The sequence below is a fragment of the Lepidochelys kempii genome, chromosome 20 (genome assembly GCF_965140285.1).
Source record: "Lepidochelys kempii isolate rLepKem1 chromosome 20, rLepKem1.hap1, whole genome shotgun sequence".
Lineage (NCBI taxonomy): Eukaryota > Metazoa > Chordata > Testudines > Cheloniidae > Lepidochelys > Lepidochelys kempii.
The window spans coordinates 6,312,545-6,337,947 of NC_136399.1; the positions used below are offsets into that span (position 1 = coordinate 6,312,545).

A 25,403-nucleotide genomic window follows, 5' to 3' on the forward strand; every position below is an offset into this window, starting at 1 on the left:
GGGTCCGGACTTCATGGATCGCATTATCCCCCTGGCAGAGCTCGCCGCCCTTTACAGGCGGGGAGGAGTGACTCCTTCCCGCCCCCACCAGAGCTCAAGCAGTCCTGTCACCCCTCTGTCCGACAGCTGGGGAAACTGAGGCACGGTTTGACTCCCCCCATCAGAGCGTCCCGACTCTCCCACGCGGAGCAGGGCTGGGCAGGGAAGGGCGGCTGCTGATGGGGTGTCTGGCAGGCAGCGAGTCCCAATCTAAGACAAGGAGGAGTGTACTTGTGCACCTACCACTCTGAAACCTATAGACAATTTACAAAAATGCGGCAAAAAGAACAGGAGGACTTGTGGCACCTCAGAGACGAACCAATTTATTTGAGCATCAGCTTTCGTGAGCTGCAGCCCACTTCACGGGATGCGTGTCTGAGGAAGTGAGCTGTAGCTCACGAAAGCTGATGCTGAAATAAATGTGTTCGTCTCTAACGTGCCACAAGTCCTCCTGTTCTTTTTGGGGATACAGACTTACACGGCTGCTCCTCTGAAAAATGCTGCAGGAGATCTACATGTCCCTGAAGACGAGCTCTGTGGAGCTCAAAAGCGTGTCTCTTCCACCAACAGAAGTTGGTCCAGTAAAAGATTGCTTCACCCTCCTTGTCTCGCATATTCTGGGACCAACATGGCTACAACAACCCTGCAAAGATGCTGTCTTGAAGTTTCAGAGTAACAGCCGTGTTAGTCTGTATTCGCAAAAAGAACAGGAGGACTTGTGGCACCTTAGAGACTAACCAATTTATTAGAGCATGAGCTTTCGTGAGCTACAGCTCACTTCATCCGATGCATACTGTGGAAACTGCAGCAGGCTTTATATATACACAGAGAATATGAACCAATACCTCCTCCCACCCCACTGTCCTGCTGGTAATAGCTTATCTAAAGTGATCATCAGGTGGGCCATTTCCAGCACAAATCCAGGTTTTCTCACCCTCCACCCCCCCACACACAAATTCACTCTCCTGCTGGTGACAACTCTTTACACAATGTGCATGACAATCAAGTTGGGCTATTTCCTGCACAAATCCAGGTTTTCTCACATTCCCCCCACCCCCATACACACACAAACTCACTCTCCTGCTGGTAATAGCTCATCATCTTGAAGTTGTGCTTTTAATTCATGTCACGTCGCTCCCTTTATGGGGGAATTCTTACTACAGGGACGAGGCATCTGGCTTGCTAGATGAGTGGAAATTTGCCCCACAGAAACTCTTATTTTTCAAATAGAAACCATCGCCGTTTGTTAGGGCTGCTCGCCAATCACTGAGCATTTCCTGCGAGAAATTCAGAAGGAAATGAAACTTTTTTTTCACTTTGTTTCAAAATATTTTGTGGAAACATTGGATTTTTGCAATGAAACATGCATGTTTAGTGTTCTTTCCCCCTCTGTTCTCCTCTCTGAAAGGAAGGAAATGGGGGTTGGGAAAGAGAGAGAAAGTGGGAGAGAGGAAGCAGACAAAAAAGTATTTCAAATTGACGAAAGATTGAAAAATTTGCAAAGTAAAATGTCCACCAAAATTGTTTGCATGGTTCAAAAAGCTACTTCTCACTGAAAATACTTTAATGGAAACAATTTGATCAGTTCTGGTATCAATATTAATACGACTGACACACACGTTCTCTCTCTCCCTACCCACCCCATTCATAAACAGCCTATCTTTGTTGACATGCAAAAGTTGTACCGTTTCGGCTATACCCATATAGTTAAAGCAGCACAGGCTCCCTCCCTGGTGTGGATGCAGTTATATTGGTATAAGAATGCCTAAAATAATATCCAGCTTTTATAGAGCACTTTTCATCAGTAGTTCTTCAAGTGCTTTACAAAGGAGAGCCCTATCATTATCCCTGTTTTACAGATGGGGAAACTGAGGCACAGGAAGGCTAAGTGACTTGCTCAAGGTCACCCAGTGGTAGAGCTGGGAATCAGAACCCAGGTCTTCTGAGGCCTGTGTCAACCCTCAATCCACTCGGCCACACTGCAAGGGGAAGTAGCTATGCTGGTATAAGGCAATACCAATAAAGGAATCCACACTCCTACTGGACACCGTTCTCCTGGGACAATGTCCCTGGAGCAGCATGGCTGGGAGCTGCTGGGAGCAAAGCCTGGCCCTGTGAGTGAGCCGATGGCCGCAGGTTCCCCTTGGTGCACTGCACAGGTACAGTAGCGTTAAAACTGTACCCTGCTCAGTAGGAGGTGCCACCCCAGGCAGACAGGTCCCAACTGGCAGCCAGCTGGGGCTGGAGTTCATGGCAGCTTGCCCTGTTAGTGAAGCCAAAGGGCTGGGCTCTGTCCTTTCATGGTGCAGAGGTGGTTTTGTGCTCACAAACCCCTTGATCTACCCCAAGTGCTGCGCTGCCCTGTCGATTAACCTGCTGGCCGAGAGGATTGTGTCAATTGCTTGGGGGGTGGGGGAGTGTGAATGGAGGAACCGTGCCTGGTGTCAGGATCGGCACCCAGTGATTGAGACAATGCCAGAGTCTGGGTCTTATCCAGAGGTGGAGCAGTAACCTGTTGAACCAGGCACGTTTGTGTGTGTGTGCAGAATTCTAGTGTGGCCTTTTCCCCCATGGGAGTGGATGGAAAAGAGTCCAGCTGCCGGGCGTGAACCCAGGGCTGAGGCATGGGACGGCCCCTGCTGTTACTCTGGCCCGTCCACAGACTGCACAGGGCTGTCTCAGTACAAGAATGTCCAGTGTAGCTCGCTGGTGCATGGCTGGGTTGGCAGCTGCTCCTCACCCCACCCCAGGTCTCTCCAGAGAGCCAGGCCCACTGGCAATGCCCTCTTGCCCAAAGCCTCCCTGGGGAAGCGACAGAAGGCCCGGCCTCGTGGGGGAAACGTGATCCAGCCCGATCCACTTGGGACATGCTGAGTAAGAAAGGAGCCAAAGGGGCGGAGACGGGCACGTGCAGCTCCTCCATGCATCCTGGCAGCAGGAGCTCTCGGTAGCTGGGGTGTCCGGCAGGCCTGGGTGCAGCTGAGTGTCCTCCTGGTGCGATGGGGAAGACGGTATCCAAAGGGGCCCCTAGCTGCGGCAGGACCAGGAGCGTGGCGTCACCAGCCCCCAGAACGTATTCTGTTGAGAACCCCCCCCGGAAATCCAGTTAGTGACAGAACTGGGCCCTCGCTGCCCTGGGGGGTAATGGAGTTGGGGCCAGGCCAGAGGGAGGGGGACACTACCAACTGACTGAGCCAGAGGCATGGGCACAGCCTAGCAGGGAGGGCCAACACCCCTCGCTGCTGGGCAAGAGCGACAGGCTGTGACCCAGGGGCCTAGAGGAGAAGGGGACCCTAGTACTCTAGGGAGATAAGTGACCCGCGATGAGGCCGGGGGTGTCTGGCACGGCAGCTGGGTGAGATCTGCCCCCTGTGACCGAGACCAGCCTCCGGGCCGGGTGCCCTCACCTGCTCGAGCGGGCAGTGGATCTGGGCATACCACTCCTGGCAGTACAAGCACACCTGGATGCCCTGGCCGATGAAGAGGCAGGTCCACATGATGATGTTCCAGATCGGGCTCTTCCGCTTGTCGTTCAGCAGGAAGTTGAAGATCACTGAGGGGAGAGCCAAGGGGGAGGCCGGGCAGCGACTGCCCCATCCCACGCGCCTCCTGTCCCCACCCCACTGGGGTCCCCCCGTCTCTGCTGAGTGACCCCGTAGCCTTGTGAACTGGGCCGAGACCCACTCAATCCTCTCCCATCTATGCTTCATTGGCCACTACTGTGGGCTGGCGTGGGGCTGGCTAAGGTGCTCTCCATTTGCCCCCTTTTCACCCTGGGAACCGAGAAGCCGGGCACTAGGCAGCGCTCACCTCCAATGATGGCAAAGAGGGTGAACATGACGGGGTAGAAGAAGCCAAAGCAGAGGGTGATGACGTATTCGTGGACGATGGCGGACATGATGAAGACTGACAGCATGGCTGCGACCCGGGACCTCCCTCTGAAGAGCTGGAGGGCAGGGAGAAGGCACTGAACCAAGGAGCCACAAGGAGCAAGGTCCCAGACCCCAGCTCCCCCCAGGCCGATGGCCCATCCCATTACTAACCCTCGCCCTGCCAGGAATGTGTCTAGTGCCACACCACCCTTATGGTGAGACCCCCCTCCTTGTCCTTCCCCCAGCTCCGCACCATCCTGGCATAGATCCTTTCCTCTGCATGAGACCACCCCGCAGCAGGGAGCTGGATCCAGAGGAGGGAGCCTCACTGTGTCCCCTCCCTGCATCTACCTCCCCAGCCCAGGACCATTTCTGGCTGCTCGCCTGGCACCCTGAGCTGGACGGAGAGCAGCGAGGATCCTTTCAGAGCCCAAAGCCCCCTTGCATCATCAGCAGTTCCCGTTTCATTGAGTCCAAGGGCATCATCCTCACTGCCTGGGCTGGTGAGCGCCCCCTCCATCAGGGCCGCTGGCCTGGGCCAGGGAGCCAGAGCTGGGCTATGATCATCTGCAGAGCTCCCTGACCAAACAAGGCTCCAAGCGCCACCCGCACCCCTGCCAGGTGCCGCAGTGACGGCCACAATGTCCAACCGGCACCAGGGCCACATACCCAGAACAGGTCCTGGTAGACATAGTAGTAAAGCCAGTCGTGAACCACCACGTTCCACGTCCGGTAGTAGGTGGCGAAGGACGTGGAGTTCCACCAGTCCTGGGCACGCATGCAGGGAGAGGGACGAGGGAGAGAGGGGAGTGAGCCCGGGCCGAGGGTGCTGCAGCGCCCACCCGCGTGTGCACGCCCATCTGCAGCACCCGTGGTGCCCACGTGGCCCTGGAGCTTTGGTGTCCCCCAGCCCCTGCAGCTCCGCTGCACTGGTAGTGCCCTCTGCCCATCTTGTAGCTCTCAGACAGAGCGGCCACCCCTTCCCCACCCAGCTCCGTGGCACAGGGGAGCCCAGCTGGGCCTGGGCACTGCAAGCCAGCTCAGGAGCCCCCAACAGGGGGCAGGCAGAGCCCTGGCACAGGGCACCCTGGCTGAGAATTTCAGGGGTGTGGGGAGAAGAGACCCTCGAGCTTTCTATGGGTCCCACATCAGGGTGGGTGGCGGCAGGGCTGGCCCCAGAGGGCCCTCCCCTCCCTCCCCCAGCTCACCTTGTAGAAGGTCCGGTCCGCAAAGCGCAGCATCTCGGCGAAGGCATTGAGCCAGCAGTGCAGGAATGCGAAAAACGACAGGAGCAGCAGGAAGGTCCCTGCAGTGGCAAGAAGGGGCGTCTGGCCTGGGTTGGGCTGGACGGCTCCGGGCTGGGGCAGGCGCGCCTGGTCTCTGCCCCCCGCCCCAATGCAGTCTGTCACCTCCGGGGCCTCCTCCCCCTCCATCACGCCCTGGGACCGCTTGCCCATTCCCGTCGCCGCAGCCTCGCCAACCTTCACGCCCGCTGTTCCACAGCGGGATTGCCCCGACCCTTAGGGGGCACTGCCAACCAGGCCAGCTACCCTGGCCTGCTGGTTACTTACAGCAATTATCACACCCCCAGTCCCATATGACCCCTCCTCCCACAGTCCCCCCACGCACCCAGCCCCACATGGCCCCTCCCAGCTCTGCACAGCGCTGCCCCCTCTCCCCAGCCCCACCCAAGGAGGGGAGTGGTGGGGGCCGTGTACCTGGAAGGGTGGCGTTGAAGATGGACAGCACCAGCATCTTGATGCTGAAGGGCTGCTTGCTCATGTTGGTGAAGATGGGGATGCAGAGGCGCTCCAGGATGAAATAACTATAGAAGAGGCAGCCCAGGAACTGCCAGGGGGACCCAGTCAGGGATGCTGCTCCCCGGGCCCCTGGAACGAGCACGCTCTGCTGGGGTGCAGAGTTAGAGCTGGGGACACGCCCCGCTCCAGCTCCTCCCAGAAGCCTCCCGCCGGGAGACTGAAATGCTTGTCACTGGGCAGTGGAGTTGAGAGGCCTGGCGCCGTTCACACCTCCCTGAGCGATTGCCTCGGGCTCTCTGCAGACTCAGGCAGAAGTCTCCGCGCCGCTCGCACTCAGGCGACGTTGGCTTTTTGCAACCACAAGGGCTGGAGGCTGTTTTGTTTTTTTTTTCCCAGGGTCCAATTTCAGTCTTTCGTTGGAAATTTGAATATCAACCATTTTCCGCCAAAACATTTCCGCTTTCCGGCATTTTTTGACACCCTCTCACCCCCGCCCAAGTCAAAACTCTCAGCAGGAAGCAGACACTTCTGCCGGAAAAGGTTTTGTCAACCCCCGCCCAGCCCAATTTTCCAGTGAAAAACAAGTTTGCTGGGAAACGTCAATCATCCTCATTTTGCAGATGGGAAACTGAGGCACCGAGGGACTGAATGACTCGCCTGGGGTCAGAGGGGAGTGTGTCACAGGGCAGGAGGGGATTGAAACCAAACAGCCATCCTTCCCCTCCGCCAGCTGGCATCGCGCACGGCCCGCTCTGGAAGAGGGCTGAGCAATGGTTTCCCTCTCTTTAGATTCCTGCCTGGTGGGAAGGCCGTGTCTACTCTTAAAATTCAGTCCCTCGCTACGGCGCTTCAGTGTAGCCACGTAGCTAATCTACCTCCCCAAGAGGCGGTAGCTAGGTGGACGGAAGAATTCTTCCAAGGGTTAGCCTGGCATAGCTGCGTCTTTCCAGGGTGTGGATTTGATCCCTGAGAGATAGCGATGCTGATGCCAGCGTAGATCGGGGTGGCAAACTTTTGGGCCCGAGGGCAACATCTGGATGGGGAAATTGCATGCAGGGCTGGGGCAGGGGGTTGGTGTGCAGGAGGGAGTGCAGGGCGTGGGAGGGGGTCTGGTGTGCAAGAAGGGGCTCAGGGCAAGGGGTTGGGGCAGAGGAAGGGTGCGGGGTGTATGAGGGGGCTCAGGGAAGGGGGTTGGGGTGCAGGAGGGCATGCAGAGTGCAAGAGCGGGCTCAGGGCAGGAGTGCAGGGAGGGGTGCGGAGTGTGTGGGGGGCTCAGGGCAGGCAGTTGGGTTACAGGAGGGGTGTGGGGTGCAGCAGGGGGCTCAGGGAAGGGGGTTGGGGTGCAGGAGGGGTGTGGCAGAGGGCTCAGGGCAGGGGGTGGGGGTGCAGGAGGGGTGCGGCAGAGGGCTCAGGATAGAGGGTTGGGGTGCAAGAGATGTGTGGGGTGCTGCAGGGGGTTGAGGTGCTGCAGGGGGCTCTGGGCAGGGGGTTGGGGTACAGGAGGGGTGCAGGGTGCAGCAGGGGGTTGAGGTGCAGCAGTGGGCTCAGGGCAGGGGGTTGAGGTGCAGGAGGGCATGCGGAGTGCAAGAGGGGGCTCAGGGCAGGCAGTTGGGGTGCAGGAGGGATGTGGGGTGCAGCAGGGGGCTCAGGGCAGGCAGTTGGGGTGCAGGAGGGGTGCGGGGTGCAGCAGGGGGCTCAGGGCAGGGGGTTGGGGTGCAGGAGGGGTGCGGGGTGCAGCAGGGGGCTCAGGGCAGGGGGTTGGGGTGCAGGGGGCTGCAGGAGGGGTGCGGGGTGCAGCAGGGGGCTCAGGGCAGGGGGTTGGGGTGCAGGAGGGGTGCGGGGTGCAGCAGGGGGCTCAGGGCAGGGGGTTGGGGTGCAGGGGGCTGCAGGAGGGGTGCGGGGTGCAGCAGGGGGCTCAGGGCAGGGGGTTGGGGTGCAGGAAGGGTGCGGGGTGCAGCAGGGGGCTCAGGGCAGGGGGTTGGGGTGCAGGGGGCTGCAGGGGGTTGAGGTGCAGCAGGGGGCTCAGGGCAGGGGGTTGGGATGCGGGGTGCAAGAGGGGTTCGGGCTCTGGCCTGGCGCCGCTTACCTGGAGCGGCTTCAAGGTGGGAGCGGCGCGCACCGGTGCCAGGGCAGGCTCCCTGCCTGCCTTGCCTGGCCCCGCATGGGCTGTGCCTTCAGACTATGCCCCCCCATCCATCCCTCGTGGCTGGCACCACTTCCCTGCGGCCCCTGGGGGAGACGGGGGGGAGAGGGCTCTGCACGCTACCCTTGCCTGTGGGTACCTCCTCTGAAGCTCCCATTGGCCGCGGTTCTCCGTTCCCGGCCAATGGGAGCTGCAGGGGGCGGTGCCTGGAGGCGAGGGCAGCGCACAGAGCCCTCTGCCCGCCCCTCCCCCCCCCGACACACACCGGGGGCCAGCGGTTTCTGGGAGCGGCGCTAGGGGGTGGCAATCCCGCGGGCCAGATCCAAAGCCCTGAGGGGCCGGATCCGGCCCACGGGCCGTAGTTAGCCCGCCCCGGCGTAGACCATCCCTTACATGCTCAGGGTCTAACTGATCGATGGATCAGGGCTGGGAAGGCCCTTCGGGGGTTTTCGACTTTCTCTGCAGCATGGGGCACGGCTGGGCACCCCGTAAGGATATCTGGGCGAAACGCAACGGCCTGGGTTAGCCAGGGGGTCAGACAGGAAGGTCAGGGCCCCTTCTGGCCTCGAACGCTAGGAAACGATTTCAGAGGAAAGCAGCCGTTCTCACCTTGGCGAAGTTCTGAGCGACGTATTTCCACCGGATGTAAGGGGTCCTGGGGGAAGGGAGTCGGTCAGTGGCTGGAGCTTCAGACTATGCCCCCCCATCCATCCCTCCCACTTGCTCAAAGACCCAGCACACTCATGGGAAGCAGGTCAAGCCTGGGAGGAGTGGGGCTTCCCCCAGGTAGGGATCCCTCTGTCCTCAGCACAGCCCCCCTCAGGAAGCTGGCAGAGGAGTGATGTCCCTGGTGCCCCTCCTCCCCCTCTGCCATGGCATGCAGCAGGCTCACCTGGGGTAGCTCTCTCTGTAGATCAGCGTGGGGCAGAACAGAAAATACAAGTACGTTGACAACGCAGGCAGCTTCACCTCCTCTGGAAGGAGAAAACCAAATGTGTGGCTAGGAAATGTCTGCAGGGAGCGCTGGGGGAGAGGCAGAGGGGCCCTGGCTGGCACCGGGCCCTGGCAAAGAGGGGCCCTGGCTGGCACTAGGTACTGGCAGAAAGGGGCCCTGGCTGGCACCAGGCCCTGGCAGAGAGGGGCCCTGGCTGGAACTAGGCCCTGGTTGGCACTGGGTACCGGCAGAGTGGGGCCTTAGCTGGCACTGGGTACCGGCAGAGAGGGGTCCTGCGATCAGTACTTACCGTCCAGCGGCTTGGCATGGATGATGCCGGGTACGGCCTCCCGCAGGAACGAATGGCTTTTCATCAGGAACCGGATCTGGAGAGGAGGGAACAGGGAACTTTGCTCATGCTCCTGAGCTGGCCGGTCCCCAGAGAGCCAGCCCCCCACCGCCAGCCAGAACTGCACCAGGGCTGGGGGTGTCCCCGGTTCCCTAGAAGACAGAGATGCATGGACACCGTACCGAGAATCTGGCTAGCTCCTCTCACAGCTCCAATCTTCCCCCTTCTACCTGCATCCCATGTGGACCCCACAGTGGAAGCTGGGCCCCCATCCAGAAAGATAGGACGACCCTAGCTTTGTGGGGCTGTATGCTGAGCCAGATGCTCAGGGAGACTCCAGGAATTTGTCCAGAGAAACATCTGGTTGGAGACATCTACAGTGGGACAAGCAGGAGTTCGGGACAGCTGGACGGTGACTGCAGGTCAGGACAACTGGTCCTGCTGAGCCATGGGGCCCTCCTGCCCTGCCTGTGCCTGGTTCTGCCCCTCTGTGCCCAGCCCCATGGCACTCACCTGCTCGAGGATGACGATGAACCTGTATGCGAGTGGGAGCTGGTGCTGGATCACCGTGTAGACGGGGTAGAAGCCAAGCATGGCAGCGTGGCAAGCCAGCAGCGCCCCCCAGAGGATGGCAGTGAAGGGGCGGGGGAAGCGCACGGTGTGGTAGGAGCCAGCCCACAGCTGCAGGGCTTTGTAGGGGACCAGCAGGGTGTAGAGGAACATGACCAGCCAGGTGGCCAGCACTGTGGGGAGATGCTCGAAGGCAAAGATGAAGAGCTCAAAGTCCAGGATTAAGCTGCAGGGGGAGAGGAGAGCGACGCAAGACTCAGAGCTGCACCATGGACCCTCCATGCATCATGGGCCCGAGGGACACTCATGGCCCTACAGACCCTCAGGGCCCTATGGCATTCCACTAGGGGTGTTCATGGCCCTACGCACCCTCAGGGCCCTATGGCATTCCACTAGGGGTGTTCATGGCCCTACGCACCCTCAGGGCCCTATAGCATTCCACTAGGGGTGTTCATGGCCCTACGCACCCTCAGGGCCCTATAGCATTCCACTAGGGGTGTTCATGGCCCTACGCACCCTCAGGGCCCTATGGCATTCCACTAGGGGTGTTCATGGCCCTACGCACCCTCGGGGCCCTATGGCATTCCACTAGGGGTGTTCATGGCCCTACGCACCCTCGGGGCCCTATGGCATTCCACTAGGGGTGTTCATGGCCCTACGCACCCTCAGGGCCCTATGGCATTCCACTAGGGGTGTTCATGGCCCTACGCACCCTCAGGGCCCTATGGCATTCCACTAGGGGTGTTCATGGCCCTACGCACCCTCAGGGCCCTATGGCATTCCACTAGGGGTGTTCATGGCCCTACGCACCCTCGGGGCCCTATGGCATTCCACTAGGGGTGTTCATGGCCCTACGCACCCTCGGGGCCCTATGGCATTCCACTAGGGGTGTTCATGGCCCTACGCACCCTCGGGGCCCTATGGCATTCCACTAGGGGTGTTCATGGCCCTACGCACCCTCGGGGCCCTATGGCATTCCACTAGGGGTGTTCATGGCCCTACGCACCCTCAGGGCCCTATGGCATTCCACTAGGGGTGTTCATGGCCCTACGCACCCTCAGGGCCCTATGGCATTCCACTAGGGGTGTTCATGGCCCTACGCACCCTCAGGGCCCTATGGCATTCCACTAGGGGTGTTCATGGCCCTACGCACCCTCGGGGCCCTATGGCATTCCACTAGGGGTGTTCATGGCCCTACGCACCCTCGGGGCCCTATGGCATTCCACTAGGGGTGTTCATGGCTCCATGAACCTTCACTAGGGATCTTCGTGCCCTAAAGCCCTCCTGTGAACCTTCACTGCCCTATGGCAAACACTGTGGACCTTCCCAACTCTTACGGACACCGGGGAAGGCTGCCCCAGGCTTCCTCCCAGTGCTCCCTTGGGAAGCCCTCAGGCCGCGTATTCTCACCATGCAGGGGATGGGCCCCAACTCATGTTCTCGTGGTTAAACCCCCCTCCCACACACCCCGCCCTGCTGCTATCGTCGCTGAATGGGCAGAGAGGAAGGGTCTCCCCGGGGTGGGGGGAGGGAGGGGCTGGAGAAAATGCCACTTTCTGCTCTTCAGTGCAAGCTGAGGTCTCTCAGGCTGGGATGTGGGGCCCTGGGGATCTATCACATCCCCAGAAACACTGTGCTCTGATTGGTCAGGGCAGGGATCCCCCTTGGCCACACCCCCAGGCACAAAAGGCCGTGATTGGTTGAGGTGGGGACCCTCCTGGCATACCTCCCTTGGTCAATGAAGTCCACCGCAACAGTGCTGACGATGAAGACGCAGAGCATGGCGATGAACATGTGGTAGATGGTTCGGAAGTGCTCCGTCTCCATCAGCTCGCTGGAAAAGAGCCGGGCAGGGAGCTCATGTTCCCCGCCCAGAACTGGGGGGAGGGCAGGGGCTGCCCCACCCTCCCTGCGTCCATGTTCCCCGCCCAGAACTGGGGGAAGGGCAGGGGCTGCCCCACCCTCCCTGCGCCCACAGCCTCTTCCTGGCTGCGGGGCGGGAGACTCCTCCAACCTTCAATAACAAAGCTGCTGGCAGATCCTCATCCCCATTTTACAAGTGGGTAAACTGAGGCACAGAGCGGCAAAGAGCCTCATCTGAGATTGTGGCACAGTCAGGACTCCTGATCCCCAGCCCCCCCCCACCCCCCGCAACTCTAGCCACTAGACCCTGCTCCCCGTCCAGAGTTGAGACTGGAACCCAGGAGTGCTGACTCCCAGCCCTGCCACTATACCCAGTAGATCTCATTCCCCTCCCACAGCCGGGCAGAGAACCCAGGTGTCCTGACTAAATGACCCAACTTGTGGTTGCCCTGCAGCACCAGCACAAGGGGCCCCTCTAGGGGTGCACACAGCTCCCCCCTCCCCAGCTCTGTCTCCCCCACCTCCCATTCTGTAAGATTCGACAGCACAGGGGCCATTCCAGGGCATGTCGGGGAGGGGGGGCAGTTCTGGATGTGGCAGGGGCAATCCCTCACCCCACCTACTCCTTGGTTGCCTCTAGGGTCGCTGAGCAGCCTTCAAGTCTCCCCGAGGCAGCCCCAGGATGAGCCCATCGTGTCAGGTGCCCTGTGCTGGGCATTCAGAGCTCTGGATGGGGGTTTGGTCCATCCCAGCTGCCAGGTGCTGCTGCCTTGCCCCTGGCGTCAGGCTGGCACACATGGGCATCTCGGTGCAGCTCCCTGCCCCTGTACATGCAGGCCGTGCCAAGCCGTGCCATACTCACTCGAGCAGCGACTGCCGGTCGACGAACACCTTCCGCTTTTCCAGCAGGGAGCCTCTCCCCCTAAAGGATTCCAGGGGGGATTGGGGTTAGACCCGGGGGAGAAACCCCCACCCCCGAATCGGTACTGCTTTCCGCGTGCACCTTCCATCCCAGGGTAATGGCCACCCCTTTCTAATGAGCTGGTGCATGCTCACCGCTGCCGGCTACTGGGTGGAACCAGAAGAGCTCAGCTGTGTTTCACAGGCCCTACACTACTAATTGCTAACGAGGATTCTCCTGCAGCTCAAGCCGGAGAGAACTGGGCTTCTGCAGTAGCCAGGTTCATGTCCACTGGCACCAAGCAGCAACCACAGACCGGGGAAGGGGCTTTCACAGCCACGTTCCCACACCCACTGCACTTCTAGGGTAGAGAGCAGCCGGTCACCATCCCCACCAGCTGCAAGGTGGGTGGGCGGAAGGTGTCCCTCCGGGGGGATCAGCACGCGCGGGTCTCCAGTCTGATGCTTAGAGCGTCTGGTTAACAGGGCAGTAGATACTGGCGTTCCAGCTGCCATTGGGGCCCTGTGACACCGACATTGCCTGTACCCTAACGGGCTCACGGGCTAACTGGACAAGGGGCAGGAGGGGAAACTGAGGCACAGAGGGGGGCAGTGACTTGCTGACGGTCACGCAGCAGGAATGGGACTAAAACCCAGGTGTCCTGAGTCCCAGTCCAGCACCCTCGCTACCGGCCCAGGCTGTGAGTGACTCTACTCAGCAGGGGGGCCTGGGTGGTATCTGGGCAAGGGAGGGGGGCACCAGCTTTCAGCACCGCTGCCATGTCAGTGCCCCCAGCACCCCGTGTCACACCCCAGACACCCCCATCTGGGTTAGGTTGGAGAATCCCTGGTTGGCTGGCGGCCAGGAAGGGGATCCCCGAAGCAGGGGACTCCCCAGGGTGGTGCCGCATTGGGGCAGGGAGAGGAGTCCCGGAGCTGGGTGGGGGGAGTGGGGTGCTGGGTGGGTGGATCCCCTGCCCTCTGCTCTCACCTATCCTCTCTCTCCAGCCGGCCCTTCCTGGGGGGTTGCGGGTAGGACCGCGCAGCCTCCTCCACGGCCTTGTCCAGCAGGTCTCCGAGCTGCCCCTGCATGTGCTCCAGCAGCTCCGACTTCACCGCCTGCCCCAGGGGAACGAGGTGGTGACTGGCCTCCCCAGGGAGTATCCCAGCATGCACCTGGGAGGTGCTTCCCCTGCCCCCCCAGTTTCTCACATCCTCATCCCAGCTGCCTCCCTCCAGTCCCTGCAGCTCTGCCAGCTGGTGCCAGGGCCTTGGGGGGACCTGCTCCTCCCAGTGCCCTGCTCCAGAGCCATCAGCGTCCTCCTCTAGTCCTGATTCCCCCCCACCCCTACCCCGCAGGAGACAAGCTGCCCGGGGGGAAGGGCTCTCCCACGGGACCTGCCCATTGCTCCTTCCCCGGCAACCATCCACCTAGCCCCCGATGCCCACCCCATCCCATCCCCCGGCCCGCCCCAGACCCAGGTGGAGCCCTGCCTTACCTCCATGTGTCTCCTCCATTGGATGAGGCTGGTGACACTGTCCTGTTGCTCGATGTTCCCTGGCGGGGGGGAGCCGGGGGCAGTGGGTCAGTCACGTGTCACCCACTGGGTGGTGCCCCCTGGAGGGGAGGTGCTGTATAGCCCAGCTCCTGTCAGAGCCGGCGTGCATGGGGGGCCCCACGTGTCCATGCCAGAGGGGTCGGGAGCTCTCTGTGGCCACGTGGCAGGGCCAGAAAGATCCCCATTTGCCTGGAGGTTTGGGGACCCCCACCCCATTTCCGCCACGGCTTGGTGCCATCTCGTACTGTGACAGAGGCAAATTGGAGTGGGATGGGATGGGCCCCTGGAAACCAGCCCACCGAGCCTGCATCGGGGGCAGCGCTGCAGGAGGGGTCGGCTGCCAGCCCGGCCTGCTGGCTCACAGGGACTGGTGGGGCATTGACATGCCAGCCCCAGTATGGGCTGGTGCCACCCCCTGAGCCTGGAGCTCCCAGGGCTGCAGCTGCTAGGTCTTAAAAGGATGATGGGACACACCTGAGCTGCCAGCCCCACCTGGCAAGCTCCCTGCCTGTCCACCCCAGCCAGGTAAGATACAGACCCCCACCTCCCACCCCACCCCCACTACCTGGGCCTGGGCACACGGGTCTGAAATGCCACATGGTCACCACAATGTACCGGGCAACCCACATGGCTGTAACATGCCACACGCCACCACCAGGCACCCGCACACGGCTGTGACATGGCACACGCTGCTCTAGCCCCAGGCACCAGTGACATGCCCCAGGCTGCTCCAGCCCCGACACCTGCATGCTCGGCAGTCACTGCTCTGGACCCAGACACTGCCCCCCCCCAGCTCTGATGCCCCTGGCAGGTCCCGTCTATACTTGGGCGCCTGCCCAGAGCTCCTGAAATACTGCGCCCCACCTCCCCTTCCTCCTCCTTCCTATCCCCCCGCCCCCGCTCTGCCCCTGCTCCTCACCATCCAGCCCCTGAGTCTCCTCCTCTTCTGCCTGCCTTTGCCCCTCTCTCTTCCTCTGCCTGGCTCTGCCAGGGGCCCTCTGAGCTTGCTCCATGTTGGCTCCGGAGGGAATGGGACCAGGTCAGAGCGGCTGCCCCAGAGCTACCATCCTCTTCCTCCCATGGGGCTGCCTCCCTCCCCGTGCTGGGCCCTGCCCAGTCAGCTGATTGGCAAGTGGGGTAAAGTCCTTGGAGAAGTTTTTCCACTCTGGGATCCAGGCTGGAAATGGGAGCCTTGGACCCTCCTTGCAGGGGTGATAAGATAAAGCCCTTATCAGGGCAGAGATAGCAGGGCCTGTGGTTCCAACCTCTGCCCCCAGCCAGGGTCACCCGCCCACACACACACACTTTAAAACTTTGCCTTTGGGCACAGAATCATCAGGTCCCACCCACATAGGATGGGCCTGGGCAGAGATGGAGTGGGCACCTAGACTGATGCCTTCGCTCTTCTACAGGCCGGTTTGGAGACAGGCGAGGCTGCGTCCCTGTCTCTTGCTGATTGTGGGTACCGCTGGCTCTTGGATATTCCCAGCATGCTTTGCACAGGGGGATTGCAGCATCCTCTCCTGGGGCAACCCATGTGTGTGGGTCATAGGGAGGGAAGGAACAGCTAGAAAGAGCGGGCTGGGTCCCAGGCTGGGCTCCCAGTTAGCCCGTCCCCTGCTGATCTCTGTTCCCCCTGTGATCTCACTGGGGCACGGCGCTCATCTCTGCTCCCTGCCCTACACCGTGACTGAACAGGTGCTATGCTCTGCCCCAGAGCTAGCTGCAGCTCAGTCAGGGAAGGGAAAGGGATCAGCACTAGGTGTAAGGGAGCTCCCAGGAGGGGAGAGGGTGTCACGGCTGCTTACACCAGCGAGTCATTTGGCCCGCAGCCTGCCAACATTCCAGAGTGAGGATTCAAACGTCTTCTTGCTGGGCACTGCTGCTTAGGGACCACCTCCCTTCCCCTGCCCTCTGCCCCCACCCCCGGGGGGGACCCCTTGCTGTGCCTCTCCCCCCCAGACTCCCCTGTCTCTGCTCCACACGGGGGGCCCCTCTTTGTTCTCCTCATGCCCCAGAACAACCCACCCCCCTCCATGAAGGAGCATCTCTGCCTCTCAGGCCCCCAGAGGCTCCTCTGCCCCCAATTTGCCCCACTCTGCAGTGGCGGGGGGTGGGGGCAAATGGACCCATTGGCTGGATAAGGCAGCATCCTGCTGGAATTCAGCCCGTCTGGCTGCCTTGGACTTCCCAGCAGGGCTAAGGCGAGGGGAACTTTGAGCCAACCGGGCAGCTCTTATTGGCAATTGATGAGGGGTTACCGAGATGACACCTCTGCAGGGCTGAGCTCTCAGGTCCTCCAGCCACAGGGCCAGGGCTGGCTTGGAAGAGGCTACGTGTTACGGTCCCGCCTGCACTTACAGAAATCTTTGAACCCAATCTAGTGCTGATGCCAGATCCCTAGTGAGCAGCCCCCTAGACAGAGGCCTCCAGCCAACTCTGGGGCAGGGCCAGACCTGGAAACTGCCCCCCCCTCCCACCAACACACACACACCTGCCCCTGGAGGGATCCCCCAAGGTGGGACAGAGGCATCAGGGCCCTCACTCTCCTCTACAGGCCTACAGTCCTCAGCTGGACTCTATTTCCCCATGAGGCACTGCCTCCTCTCACCAAGAGGGGAACCATGGTGCACCATGGGAGATGTGGTCCAGCCCAGAATATAAAAGATACTTTTTTTTTTTTTGGCGCACTGAGGCTCAAGTGATGGCTCTGATTCTCTTCCAACTGGCCTCAGCCACTCCGGGCGGATCTCATCCACATTGTCAATAGCATTCATTAAACAGAGGGCTGCCGATGGACTCCAGGACGCAGGTAGGGGCACATAAGCGTGACGGATGCTCCTTCCTCCAATGGAACCGAGTGCGACCAAAGAAAAGCAAGTCGCTGCAACTCCCATCAGTACCAACCTGACCAAAGGGATGGCGCAGCATCATGACTTGCTGCCCTAAGAGAGGGCCCTGTTCCAAAGACTGGTGGAGGGTCAACACTGACATAGGCCAGGTCTGCGGTACAAAGGCGTGGTGACGTTCCCCTACCCAGCATTGCTATGCCAGCAAAAAAAGCCACGTTGATGCTGTCTGTCATTCGTCAGGGTGGCAAAACTGTGTCTCTACCAGGGGTTATGCCGACAGAGCCTGGCAGAAGCGTGGACTGGCCATAGGAGCCGGGATATCCAACTGGACTAAGGGCAGGCTAGTTATTCTGGTACAGCCTATTTCCCCAGCTAGACAAGCCCTAAGATGGGGTCTGGAGGGCACCAGGAGGGATGCACGGCAGAAAGAAGGCAAGCGCCAGGCCCTCCAAAAACCAAACTCAGCTTTATTTAAAATAAACATCTCCCAGAAGCATCCAACAATCCTCAGGAGGGCGCGTTAAGGTAAAGGAGCTGCGGGACAGGTCACAGCAAAAGCACAGCTGTGGGATGGGGCAGGGCGAGCCGGCAGCCTGGCCCTGACTCCCGCTCCATTTGCCTCTGCTCCAGCTGCTTCCCACACCAGGCTGGCAGCAGGACTCTCCCCAGCCAGCTGCTTTCCTGGGGGGGCTCAGGAGGAAGGCCAGCAAGTGAAAGGTTGCTTGGCCCACGGCTGACCCCCCCCCCATCCCTTTCTCCCCTCCCAGCTTCTTAATTGATGTCTGACTGCAGCTCAGGATGTGTGTGTGTGTGTGGGGGGCCTCCTGAGATTTGGGGGTGCAGGGGTGAACTCTTGCTGGCTCTTTCCAGCCTGTCCCCCAAAGCCATGCTGCCCTTCCCAGAGTACCCCCCACCCAAGATCCAACATTAGTAGCACTCTTCCAATACTAGCCTTCTTTGTTCCCCACCCAGAAAAGCAGTTCACCCCCCCCCGTCCAAGGGGGAAACTCCCCATTGCAGGAAATGCATCTCTGGGTGGGGGGGTTGGAAGCACCAGGGGATGCTGCAACCCCCTGCCTCCGCCCACTCCCAATAGCTTATTGAACAAACACCTGCACTAGCAGACTCCCAAAGCAGCGGCATGGGCTCCAGGCTGCTACCACAGAGCTGTTCCCTGCCCCCTGTGCCCAGCCAGTCCTGGGTGTGAATGGGGCAGGTGGGAGAGGCCGATCCTCAGCGAGGGCAGCGCCCCCAAGCTGCCTTCAGGCCAGCTCCTTCCATCAGCCACAGTGCCATGTAATAAATTAAAGGCAAAATGCTTCTGTATCCTCGGGCTCTTCTTCCCACAGCGTCTATCAGGCTGAGCCTCCTCCAGCCCCGCTCGAGCCCAGCCCACCCCTCTCAGTCACTCCCATTGGGCAGGCAATGGGGGTTGCCCTCCAGCCCCCCCGAGCCGGCCAGCGGGTGGCCCTTCTTATCCACACACCAGCACTGGCCTCGCCTCTGTCCTTTGGATGCCCGGCACTGTAAGAGGAAAAGACAAGGGGGAGGGAGGGTGGGAGAGAGGACATATCAATGGGCTGATCGACAGTCTTGTAATCGGAGGCATTTCCACCACTCGCCTCGCAACGAAGCCCCAGCTCCTGGAATCATGGGACCATTACATGAAAGCTGAGATCCTTCCAGAGACTGGGAGTATGTTTCTAGCCCTCATGACTGCAGAGAAGAGCTAGAGATTGGTATCTTCTAGCTTTTCCTCTAGCACGTGGTACCCCTACATCTCCAAGTGCTTTACATATAGATGGGGAAACTGAGGCACTGGAAGGGGCAGCAACAGTACTGTATCCACTAGGCTGTGCTGTCCCGTAAAGGATGAGAATCCAGATGGGCAAAGAGACCCCGGCGCAGTAGTTGGGGGGACATGGTTTAAAATCTCTGGCTGTTTGTAGCTGGTGGTGCTTGATCTTGGGTAACAGTCAGATGGTCCCAGGCACTAACCCGGCATGGCAGGGAGTGGTAGAAGACACACGCACTGATATGCTAGGGCAGCCGACAGGGCATAGGTCAGTGGGCCAGTGGCTGGACACAGAGGTCAATGCCCATTGGGCTGATCACCTGCCAGTCCAGTGCTGGGTCCGGGCAGCCACTCACTGGCTTCCCGCCAATGCCCTGCACCCACAGGGCTCACTGCTCTGACTCCATCCAGCCCTCATGGTGCCCCAGGCCCAGAGGTGCCCACCCCAGCTCAGGGGAACCCACCCCAGCCCTGGCCCTGGCCCCTACCTTACCTGTTTTTTCCTGTAGAAGCCTTTGGTGTCGCAGTTGGGAATGAAGATGTCCTCTCCACTCCGGTACAGTGGGGCCTTGAGCTCCAGCATGACAGCTGCCAGGTGCATGCGGCATGGAGCCTGCCAGGGGCCAGGACAGATTGCAAGTTCAGGAGGGATGGGACTCGCTGGGCTTCCCCCCACAGCTCTCAGAGCTGCCTTTTCTCCTCCCCCCACCCACCCCCATGCCCCAGCCAGCCTATGCATTGGGCTCTGCCCTCCTCTTCGCCAGTAGGGGCAACCAGCATGCCGGGGAGCTCATCTCCCTGCAGCAGGAGTGCTCCAGCCCAGTGATTGCAGAGCCTGGGACAGCTGTTTGTAACCTACAAACTCAGTCCCAGCCTCTTCCACCAGGGGGCGCTGTTGAAAGTAGGGCAGGGGCACTGGCTGTGGGGGAAGCTCCCTGTTACTGCAGTCCCAGCCTCACCCAGCAAGGGGCGCTGTGGGGTGCAGGGCAGCAGCTCCCAGCTACGGCAATGCCAGCAGGAGGTGCTGCAGGAGCGCTGGCAGGGGATCCCAGGAGTGTTCTCTACCGGTGCTGGATGCCTGGGCAGGAGATGCCTCATGTCAGACTTCCACAGGCACATGCTTGCGCTGTCCCTGTCCCTGCACCCCTCCCGCAACGCACCGTCTCCAAGTCCGGCTTGCCGTCGCTGTTCAGCGAGATCTGGTGCAGCCGGTCCTTGCCACTGTTCACCTCCACCAGGGGGCCGTGGTGCTGGGGGGGCCTAGGCTCCAGCGTGGGGTGGCTTGCCCTGCGACTCTCCTTCCGGCTCTCCCCTGCAGAGGAAGGGAGACAGAGCCTGGGGCCTCAGCCTGCCACGCACCCTCCCCTGCCCTTCCCCACCCCAATCTGCAGCCAGAGTGACCTGTCCAGCACAGGGCCCTGTGGCTTCTGCTGGGGTCAGGCCCCTCAAGGATGCAAAGGGGCCACCCTAGCTGCGCCAGCCTGGTTGCTTGGGTGAAGTGAGTTTGCTGCATCCTTACCTATTGCCAGGTGCCCATGGCAGATGCAAATGCAGCCACGCCCCCCTGGCTGAAGGGGGTGCCTTTAGGTCATTGCTTTCAGGGGCTACCACCAACTCTGGGTGTCATAGAATCATAGAATATTAGGGTTGGAAGGGACCTCAGGAGGTCATCTAGTCCAAGCCCCTGCTCAAAGTGGGACCAGTCCCCAATTTTTGCCCCAGATCCCTAAATGCCCCCACCCCAAGGATTGAATTTACAACCCTGGGTTTCGCAGGACAATGCTCAAACCACTGAGCTATCCCGCCCATCCCCCCAGTACTAGTCTTCTTTGTTCCCCACCCAGAAATGCAGACCCCTTGGAGACACCCAAGATCCGGCACCATGGAGCACCTGCAGCTCCATGCACCCAGGAGGTGAGTGGACCTCAGTCCTTTGGGGCCCGGGGCCCAGAACCCCGCAGCAGCGCCCAGGCCAGGTTCACCAAAAATTGTGCATGCTTGAGTGATTGAAATCCAGCCCTGAACTCTTGCGAGGGGGGCAGGGGGGATCTTGCCCCAAATTACTGCTTGCCCAAGGGCCCCAATCCCAGTGCCCAATATCCAGCATCCCGTTGTGCACTCCCACGTTCCGACACAAGGGGGAGCCAGCGCTCCTGGGATTGGTGAGCAGGCCAGAGGAATGGGTGAGTAACTGAGAGCAAACCCACAGATGGGCCTGAACAACCCTCCCCCCCTCCAGAGCTAGCCACCCTCCTGCAAAGAGTCGGGGTCCCTTGATACAACAGCTCCTACAGGGTGGGTGGAACATGCCAGGAAGCAGCTTTGGGTGTCTCAGAGTCATTGAATGGCCGTGAACATCCCCCGCAATCTGCAGCAGCCTTCCAGCTGCCTTAGCCCTGGGTGGAATTGCTCAAGGCATCTCTCCTCTGCTGGAGAAAAACCTTTGCTTTATAGTGGGGTGGAGCAAACAGCTGGATTCTGCAGTCGCACCACGGCCAGGTCTCACCGCTCTCATTAAACGTTTTTTGTCCTGTGTTTGTACAGCACCTAGCACCACGGGGCCTGGGTCTATGACTAGGGCTCCCAGGTGCTAAGACATGGTCAGTTTAAGGGATAGGCTCAAGATTTAGGCTTTTCTCCAAGAGTTGGGGGGAATTTTTACTTGATCTCTTATTATGGAAGAGCCTGGCATGAAGTTTGGGGTAGGGGGTGCAAGCAGCAGGAGAGAATTTAGGCTGAACTGGAGGCTCAGACACAATAGCACAGACCCTGGCACCATTCTTGAAAGGGGATGGGGGGGGAAAGAAATTGAGGGTCCTCTGAATACCCGCTCTGGAAGGGCTTTTGCCCCTGTGTTTCATGCCATTGCTTGGATGGATGGCTCTGATCTGCCCTGATCCCCCAGCCAGGACCCCCCATCCCCGGTACACAGCCACCCCCCACTGGTGGGGTTTGTTACAAGGCGATGGATTCCTCTCCTCCCCCACCCCAACGCGTTCCTCCGAGCTCCCCCAGCCAGCACGGGGGTCTGCGAGACTCAACTCCCCAGCCACAGCAGTGTCCTGAATCCTGATGGAGAATTAGTTCTGGGTGGCTCCCTGCGGCCTGTCTGTTGCCATCTGACACCCCCATGCCAGATCCTTTCTCTCCGGCCAAGCACAGGGGGCTCGCCCCCGGACCGGTGCTGGCTGAGAGAGCGGTGCTCTGAGCCAGACACCTTGGGGGAAGTTCAGTCCCAGTCTCCCATACAATGGTCCCCCACCCCGCCTCAGTCTGGCTTTTGCCCCTCAGAGACCAATCTTTGCTGGCAAATTTTAGCTACTGCCAGCTGGAACCTTTACTTGGGTCCCCCCCTGCTTCGCCACGTTCCCAGACTTGGCTCAAGTCAGCAGCCTCCCGTGGGCCGGCCTGCTGGTAGCTAGACTGGGAGCTCTTTCGGGGCAGGGGCTGGCTGGCTGTGTTTGTACAGCGCCTAGCGCCATGGGGCCCTGGCCTGTCTCCCACCCTCACAGCCCAGGGGAGGGCCTGTTCCCCTTCCCAAGCAATATATCCACCCACGGGCCCTTTCTCCCATTCAGGAGGCTGAGCCCACTTCCTAGGCACCAAAATGTGTGTGTATGTGTTGAGGGGGATCAGGCCGGATCAGGGCACCTGGTAGGGACACCTCCATGGGGGGGGGGGTGGCTAGAGGTGATCCTGCTGGACTCCTGCTGGGAGCACCCATGGGCCATTGGCAGCTACAGCTGCTGAGGCAGGGGTGAGCATGGCTGCATATTGCCCACAATAGAGACAACTCAGGGGACAGAAGCCCCCCCCCACTTCTCAGGCAGCCCCCAGCCCCTTCTTCCGCCAGGCTCCCCCCCCACCTGGCATCAAGCCAACCCAGGGCAAGCAGAACCCAACCCACTTGGAGCCTCTCCCCCTCCATCGCGCTGGGCAATAGACAAGGAGCCACCCAGCCTCCCCTGTCACCCCCAGTGTCCTGCAGCAACACCCCGGGGTCTGAACCCTCCCCACCCCTGAGCCAGAGAGGGGCAATGCCCAGCCACTCCCTTGGGAGTGCGCCCCCTGGCCAGGGAACCCCACTATGGCAACCCCCAAGTGGAAGGACCCATCTTCTTCTGCCCCTCTAGGGGGAGGAAAGAGACTCAGTTCCGGGGAGTGGGGAGGGGCGGGGGGGGAAGGGGGGAGAAAGCAGCAGCCTTTGCCCTTAGAAACTAGGGAGATGCCCCCCAACTTCTGGGGGTGCTGCTAAGTGTCACCAGGGATCCCCCCGATCTAGGCTCAGCACCTCCGCGAGGGCTGCCCTGTGCCCTTACCCCGAAGCTCAGCTGGGGGGGGGGGTCCAAGGATCCCCCCCATCTGGGCTCAGCCCCGAAGCCCAGCCGCGGCTGCTCTCCCCAGCCCGCCCCGCACTCACCTGCCGGGGGCTCGGGCTCCGTGTGGTTGCGGCTACCCTTCCTGCCCCCCACGGCCCGGCACACCCCCTTGCCGAGGAGCAGGGCGTGCAGGGGGGTCCGCTCGCCGGCCCGGGGGATGCAGCGCAGTCCCCGGGCGCAGCTGGGCGTGTAGACCCCGCACGGCTCCCCCAGCTCCCGGACGCAGCCCTTCTCCCCGCAGGCTTCCCGCGGCGCCTTGGCGCTGTCGGGGGGCGCCGCCGCTGCCCTCTCGGGGGCCCGGCAGCCGGCTCGGGGGGCGCAGGCCGGGGGGTCCCCGTCCTCGCAGCTGGGGCACTGGCCCAGGGCGCCCCAGGAGCCCGGAGCCAGCAGCAGCGCAGACACCAGCCAGCAGCCCGGGAGCATCTTGGCCGGCTGGGCAGGGGAGGAGCCGGACCGTGCTGCGCCCCGACTGCTCTGGGCTCCCTCCCCACGGCCTCGGCCCTTAAATACCCTGCCCAGCCCACAACCTGCCTCCAGCGCTGGCCCCGGAGCGCCAGGTGTCTGCAGCCCTGCCACCCCCCGGGCGGTGGGGGGAGCGTGGGCTGAGCGCTGCCCGGCTCCGCTCCCACCCCCGCTGCGCTCCGGCCCCCCGCTCTTGCCCCCCCCCCCCAAAAACCCTCTCTCCTCTTGCCCCCCTTCCAGGCTCCCCCGCCCCGCAGCTCCTCCCCCTGGCTACTCTCTGTTCTCACCCCCACCCCTCCTGTCTCTCCACCCCACCCCCATGTTCATTTCCAAATTCAATTTCCCCCTTCTCTCCATCTCGGAGATTCCTGGGATTCTGGGGGCGGCGGGAGGGGGGCGGGGGTCGCCTGAGCCCCTCTGAGCTGCAGAGGCTGAGAGAGGAAATGAGACAGGCCGGGGGAGGTGGAAAAGAAACATGCCCCCGTCCCAGACCCACAGTCCCAAGAGGGAGCTCCAGGCCTTACACCCCTTCCCAAGGGGTCATCAGTTCCAGTCCTGCCCCCCACATCCCAAGAGGTAGCTCCCTCCTATCCTATCTGATTTAGTTGGGGTTGGTCCTGCTTTGAGCAGGCGGTTGGACTAGATGACCTGAAGCCCCTTCCAACCCTGATACTCTATGATTCTATCCCTCCATTCCCAAGGGGTCAGCTCCCATCTCCATGCCCCCATCCCGAAGTGGGAGAGCCCATCTCCATCCCCTGCCCCATTCCCAAGTGGGGGGCCCCATCTTCATCCCCCTCCATTTCCAAGGGATCAGTTCTCATCTCCATCCCCCCCATTCCCAAAAGATCAGCTGGCTCCCGTCTCCATCTCCCCATTCCTAAGTGGGAGAGCCCATCTTCATCCCCCTCCATTTCCAAGGGATCAGCTCCCATCTCCATGCCCCCTTTCCCAAGTGGGAGAGCCCATCTCCACCCCCCATTCCCAAGAGATCAGCTCCCATCTCCAACCCCCCCCCATTTTCCCAAGTGGGAGAGCCCATCTTCATCTGCCCCAGGCCAATTCCCAAGTGGGAGAACCCATCTCCATCCCCCTGAGGCCCATTCCCAAGTAGGGGAGCCCACCTTCATCCCCCCCATTCCCAAGGGGTCACCTCCCACCTCCAACTCCTCATTCCCAAGTGGGAGCTCCGATCCCCCCCCCCCCAGTAATTTCTCTTCCTGTGATTTGGATCTAATTCTCTGAGCATCTCTTTTGAAAAACCAAACAACCCCCCCACCCTCTCAACCAAACAGAAACTGCTTTCATTTAACCCAACCCCAAAGAAGCAAAGAGCAAACAATTTCCTGGTGCCCAATCCCTGATTTCCCCTCCTTTCCCTGGGGGCGCTGGGCTGAGATCATGGTTCCCCCCCCTTCTTCCCTCAAAAGTACATTTTTTTTCAGGGTCTGAATGAATATTGTTGCCTTCGCATGGAGCCTAAATGCCTGGAATATTTCATGCTTCCAGCCCATCTCTGTTGTGTAATCCAATCGCCGAGCTATTTCCCTTCCCCTGTCTAATTCTTTCCTAAAACATAACACATCATTTTTACTGCTGGCCTTTGTGTGCGCAGAGCTGAGTCTTAAAACAATGTGCTTATTTGGCAGGCTAGGTCTACTGATTAGAGCGGGGCATGGGAGTCAGGCCTCCTGGGTTCTTGACTAGCGGTTAGAGCAGGGCCCTAGGGAGGGTCAGGTCTTTTGGATTTCTTGCTCTGAAAGGGAGTGAGTTCTAGTGGTGGCAGCAGAGGGCTGAGGGTCAGGACTCCCGGCTTCAGTTCTTGGCTCTGGGGGAGGAAGTGTTGTCTAGTGGTTAGAACAGGAGGCACTAGGAGTCAGGACTCCTGGGTTCTATTTTCAGCTCTGGAGAGAGTGTGGTTTAGGG

At 60.7% G+C, this 25,403-nt stretch overlaps 2 protein-coding genes across 2 annotated transcripts; both read right to left on the minus strand.

The window, feature by feature from the left end:
* Positions 1-3,066: 3,066 nt before the first annotated feature.
* SOAT2 (sterol O-acyltransferase 2) lies at positions 3,067-14,738 on the minus strand. Its single transcript, XM_073319205.1, has 15 exons — positions 14,555-14,738; positions 13,930-13,988; positions 13,422-13,549; positions 12,393-12,446; positions 11,394-11,501; positions 9,611-9,893; positions 9,059-9,134; positions 8,707-8,788; positions 8,424-8,469; positions 5,630-5,759; positions 5,120-5,217; positions 4,581-4,679; positions 3,850-3,985; positions 3,447-3,592; positions 3,067-3,117 (listed from the first exon to the last, which is right to left on the minus strand). The coding sequence occupies exons 1-15, from the start codon at positions 14,736-14,738 to the stop codon at positions 3,067-3,069; spliced, it is 1,680 nt and encodes a 559-aa protein (XP_073175306.1).
* A 2,550-nt stretch (positions 14,739-17,288) lies between these two features.
* Positions 17,289-23,563, minus strand: IGFBP6 (insulin like growth factor binding protein 6). Its single transcript, XM_073318880.2, has 4 exons — positions 23,057-23,563; positions 19,797-19,948; positions 19,130-19,249; positions 17,289-18,365 (listed from the first exon to the last, which is right to left on the minus strand). Exons 1-4 carry the CDS (start codon positions 23,436-23,438, stop codon positions 18,243-18,245), a joined length of 777 nt encoding a protein of 258 aa, XP_073174981.2. The 5' UTR covers positions 23,439-23,563; the 3' UTR covers positions 17,289-18,242.
* Positions 23,564-25,403: the final 1,840 nt, after the last annotated feature.

Coding starts and splice junctions, on each gene's coding strand:
- SOAT2 (XM_073319205.1), bottom strand. CDS start 14,738: ATGCAGGTGTCGGGGCTGGAGCAGCCTGGGGCATGTCACTGGTGCCTG. Junction 13,989..14,554: donor ACCCGTGTGCCCAGGCCCAG/GTAGTGGGGGTG, acceptor CCCCCCCGCCAG/GGAACATCGAGCAACAGGAC. Junction 11,502..12,392: donor GACCGGCAGTCGCTGCTCGA/GTGAGTATGGCA, acceptor GCTCTTTTCCAG/CGAGCTGATGGAGACGGAGC.
- IGFBP6 (XM_073318880.2), bottom strand. CDS start 23,438: ATGCTCCCGGGCTGCTGGCTGGTGTCTGCGCTGCTGCTGGCTCCGGGC. Junction 19,949..23,056: donor GGAGCCCGAGCCCCCGGCAG/GTGAGTGCGGGG, acceptor CTTCCTCTGCAG/GGGAGAGCCGGAAGGAGAGT. Junction 18,366..19,129: donor GCTTCTACAGGAAAAAACAG/GTAAGGTAGGGG, acceptor TTCCTCTTACAG/TGCCGGGCATCCAAAGGACA.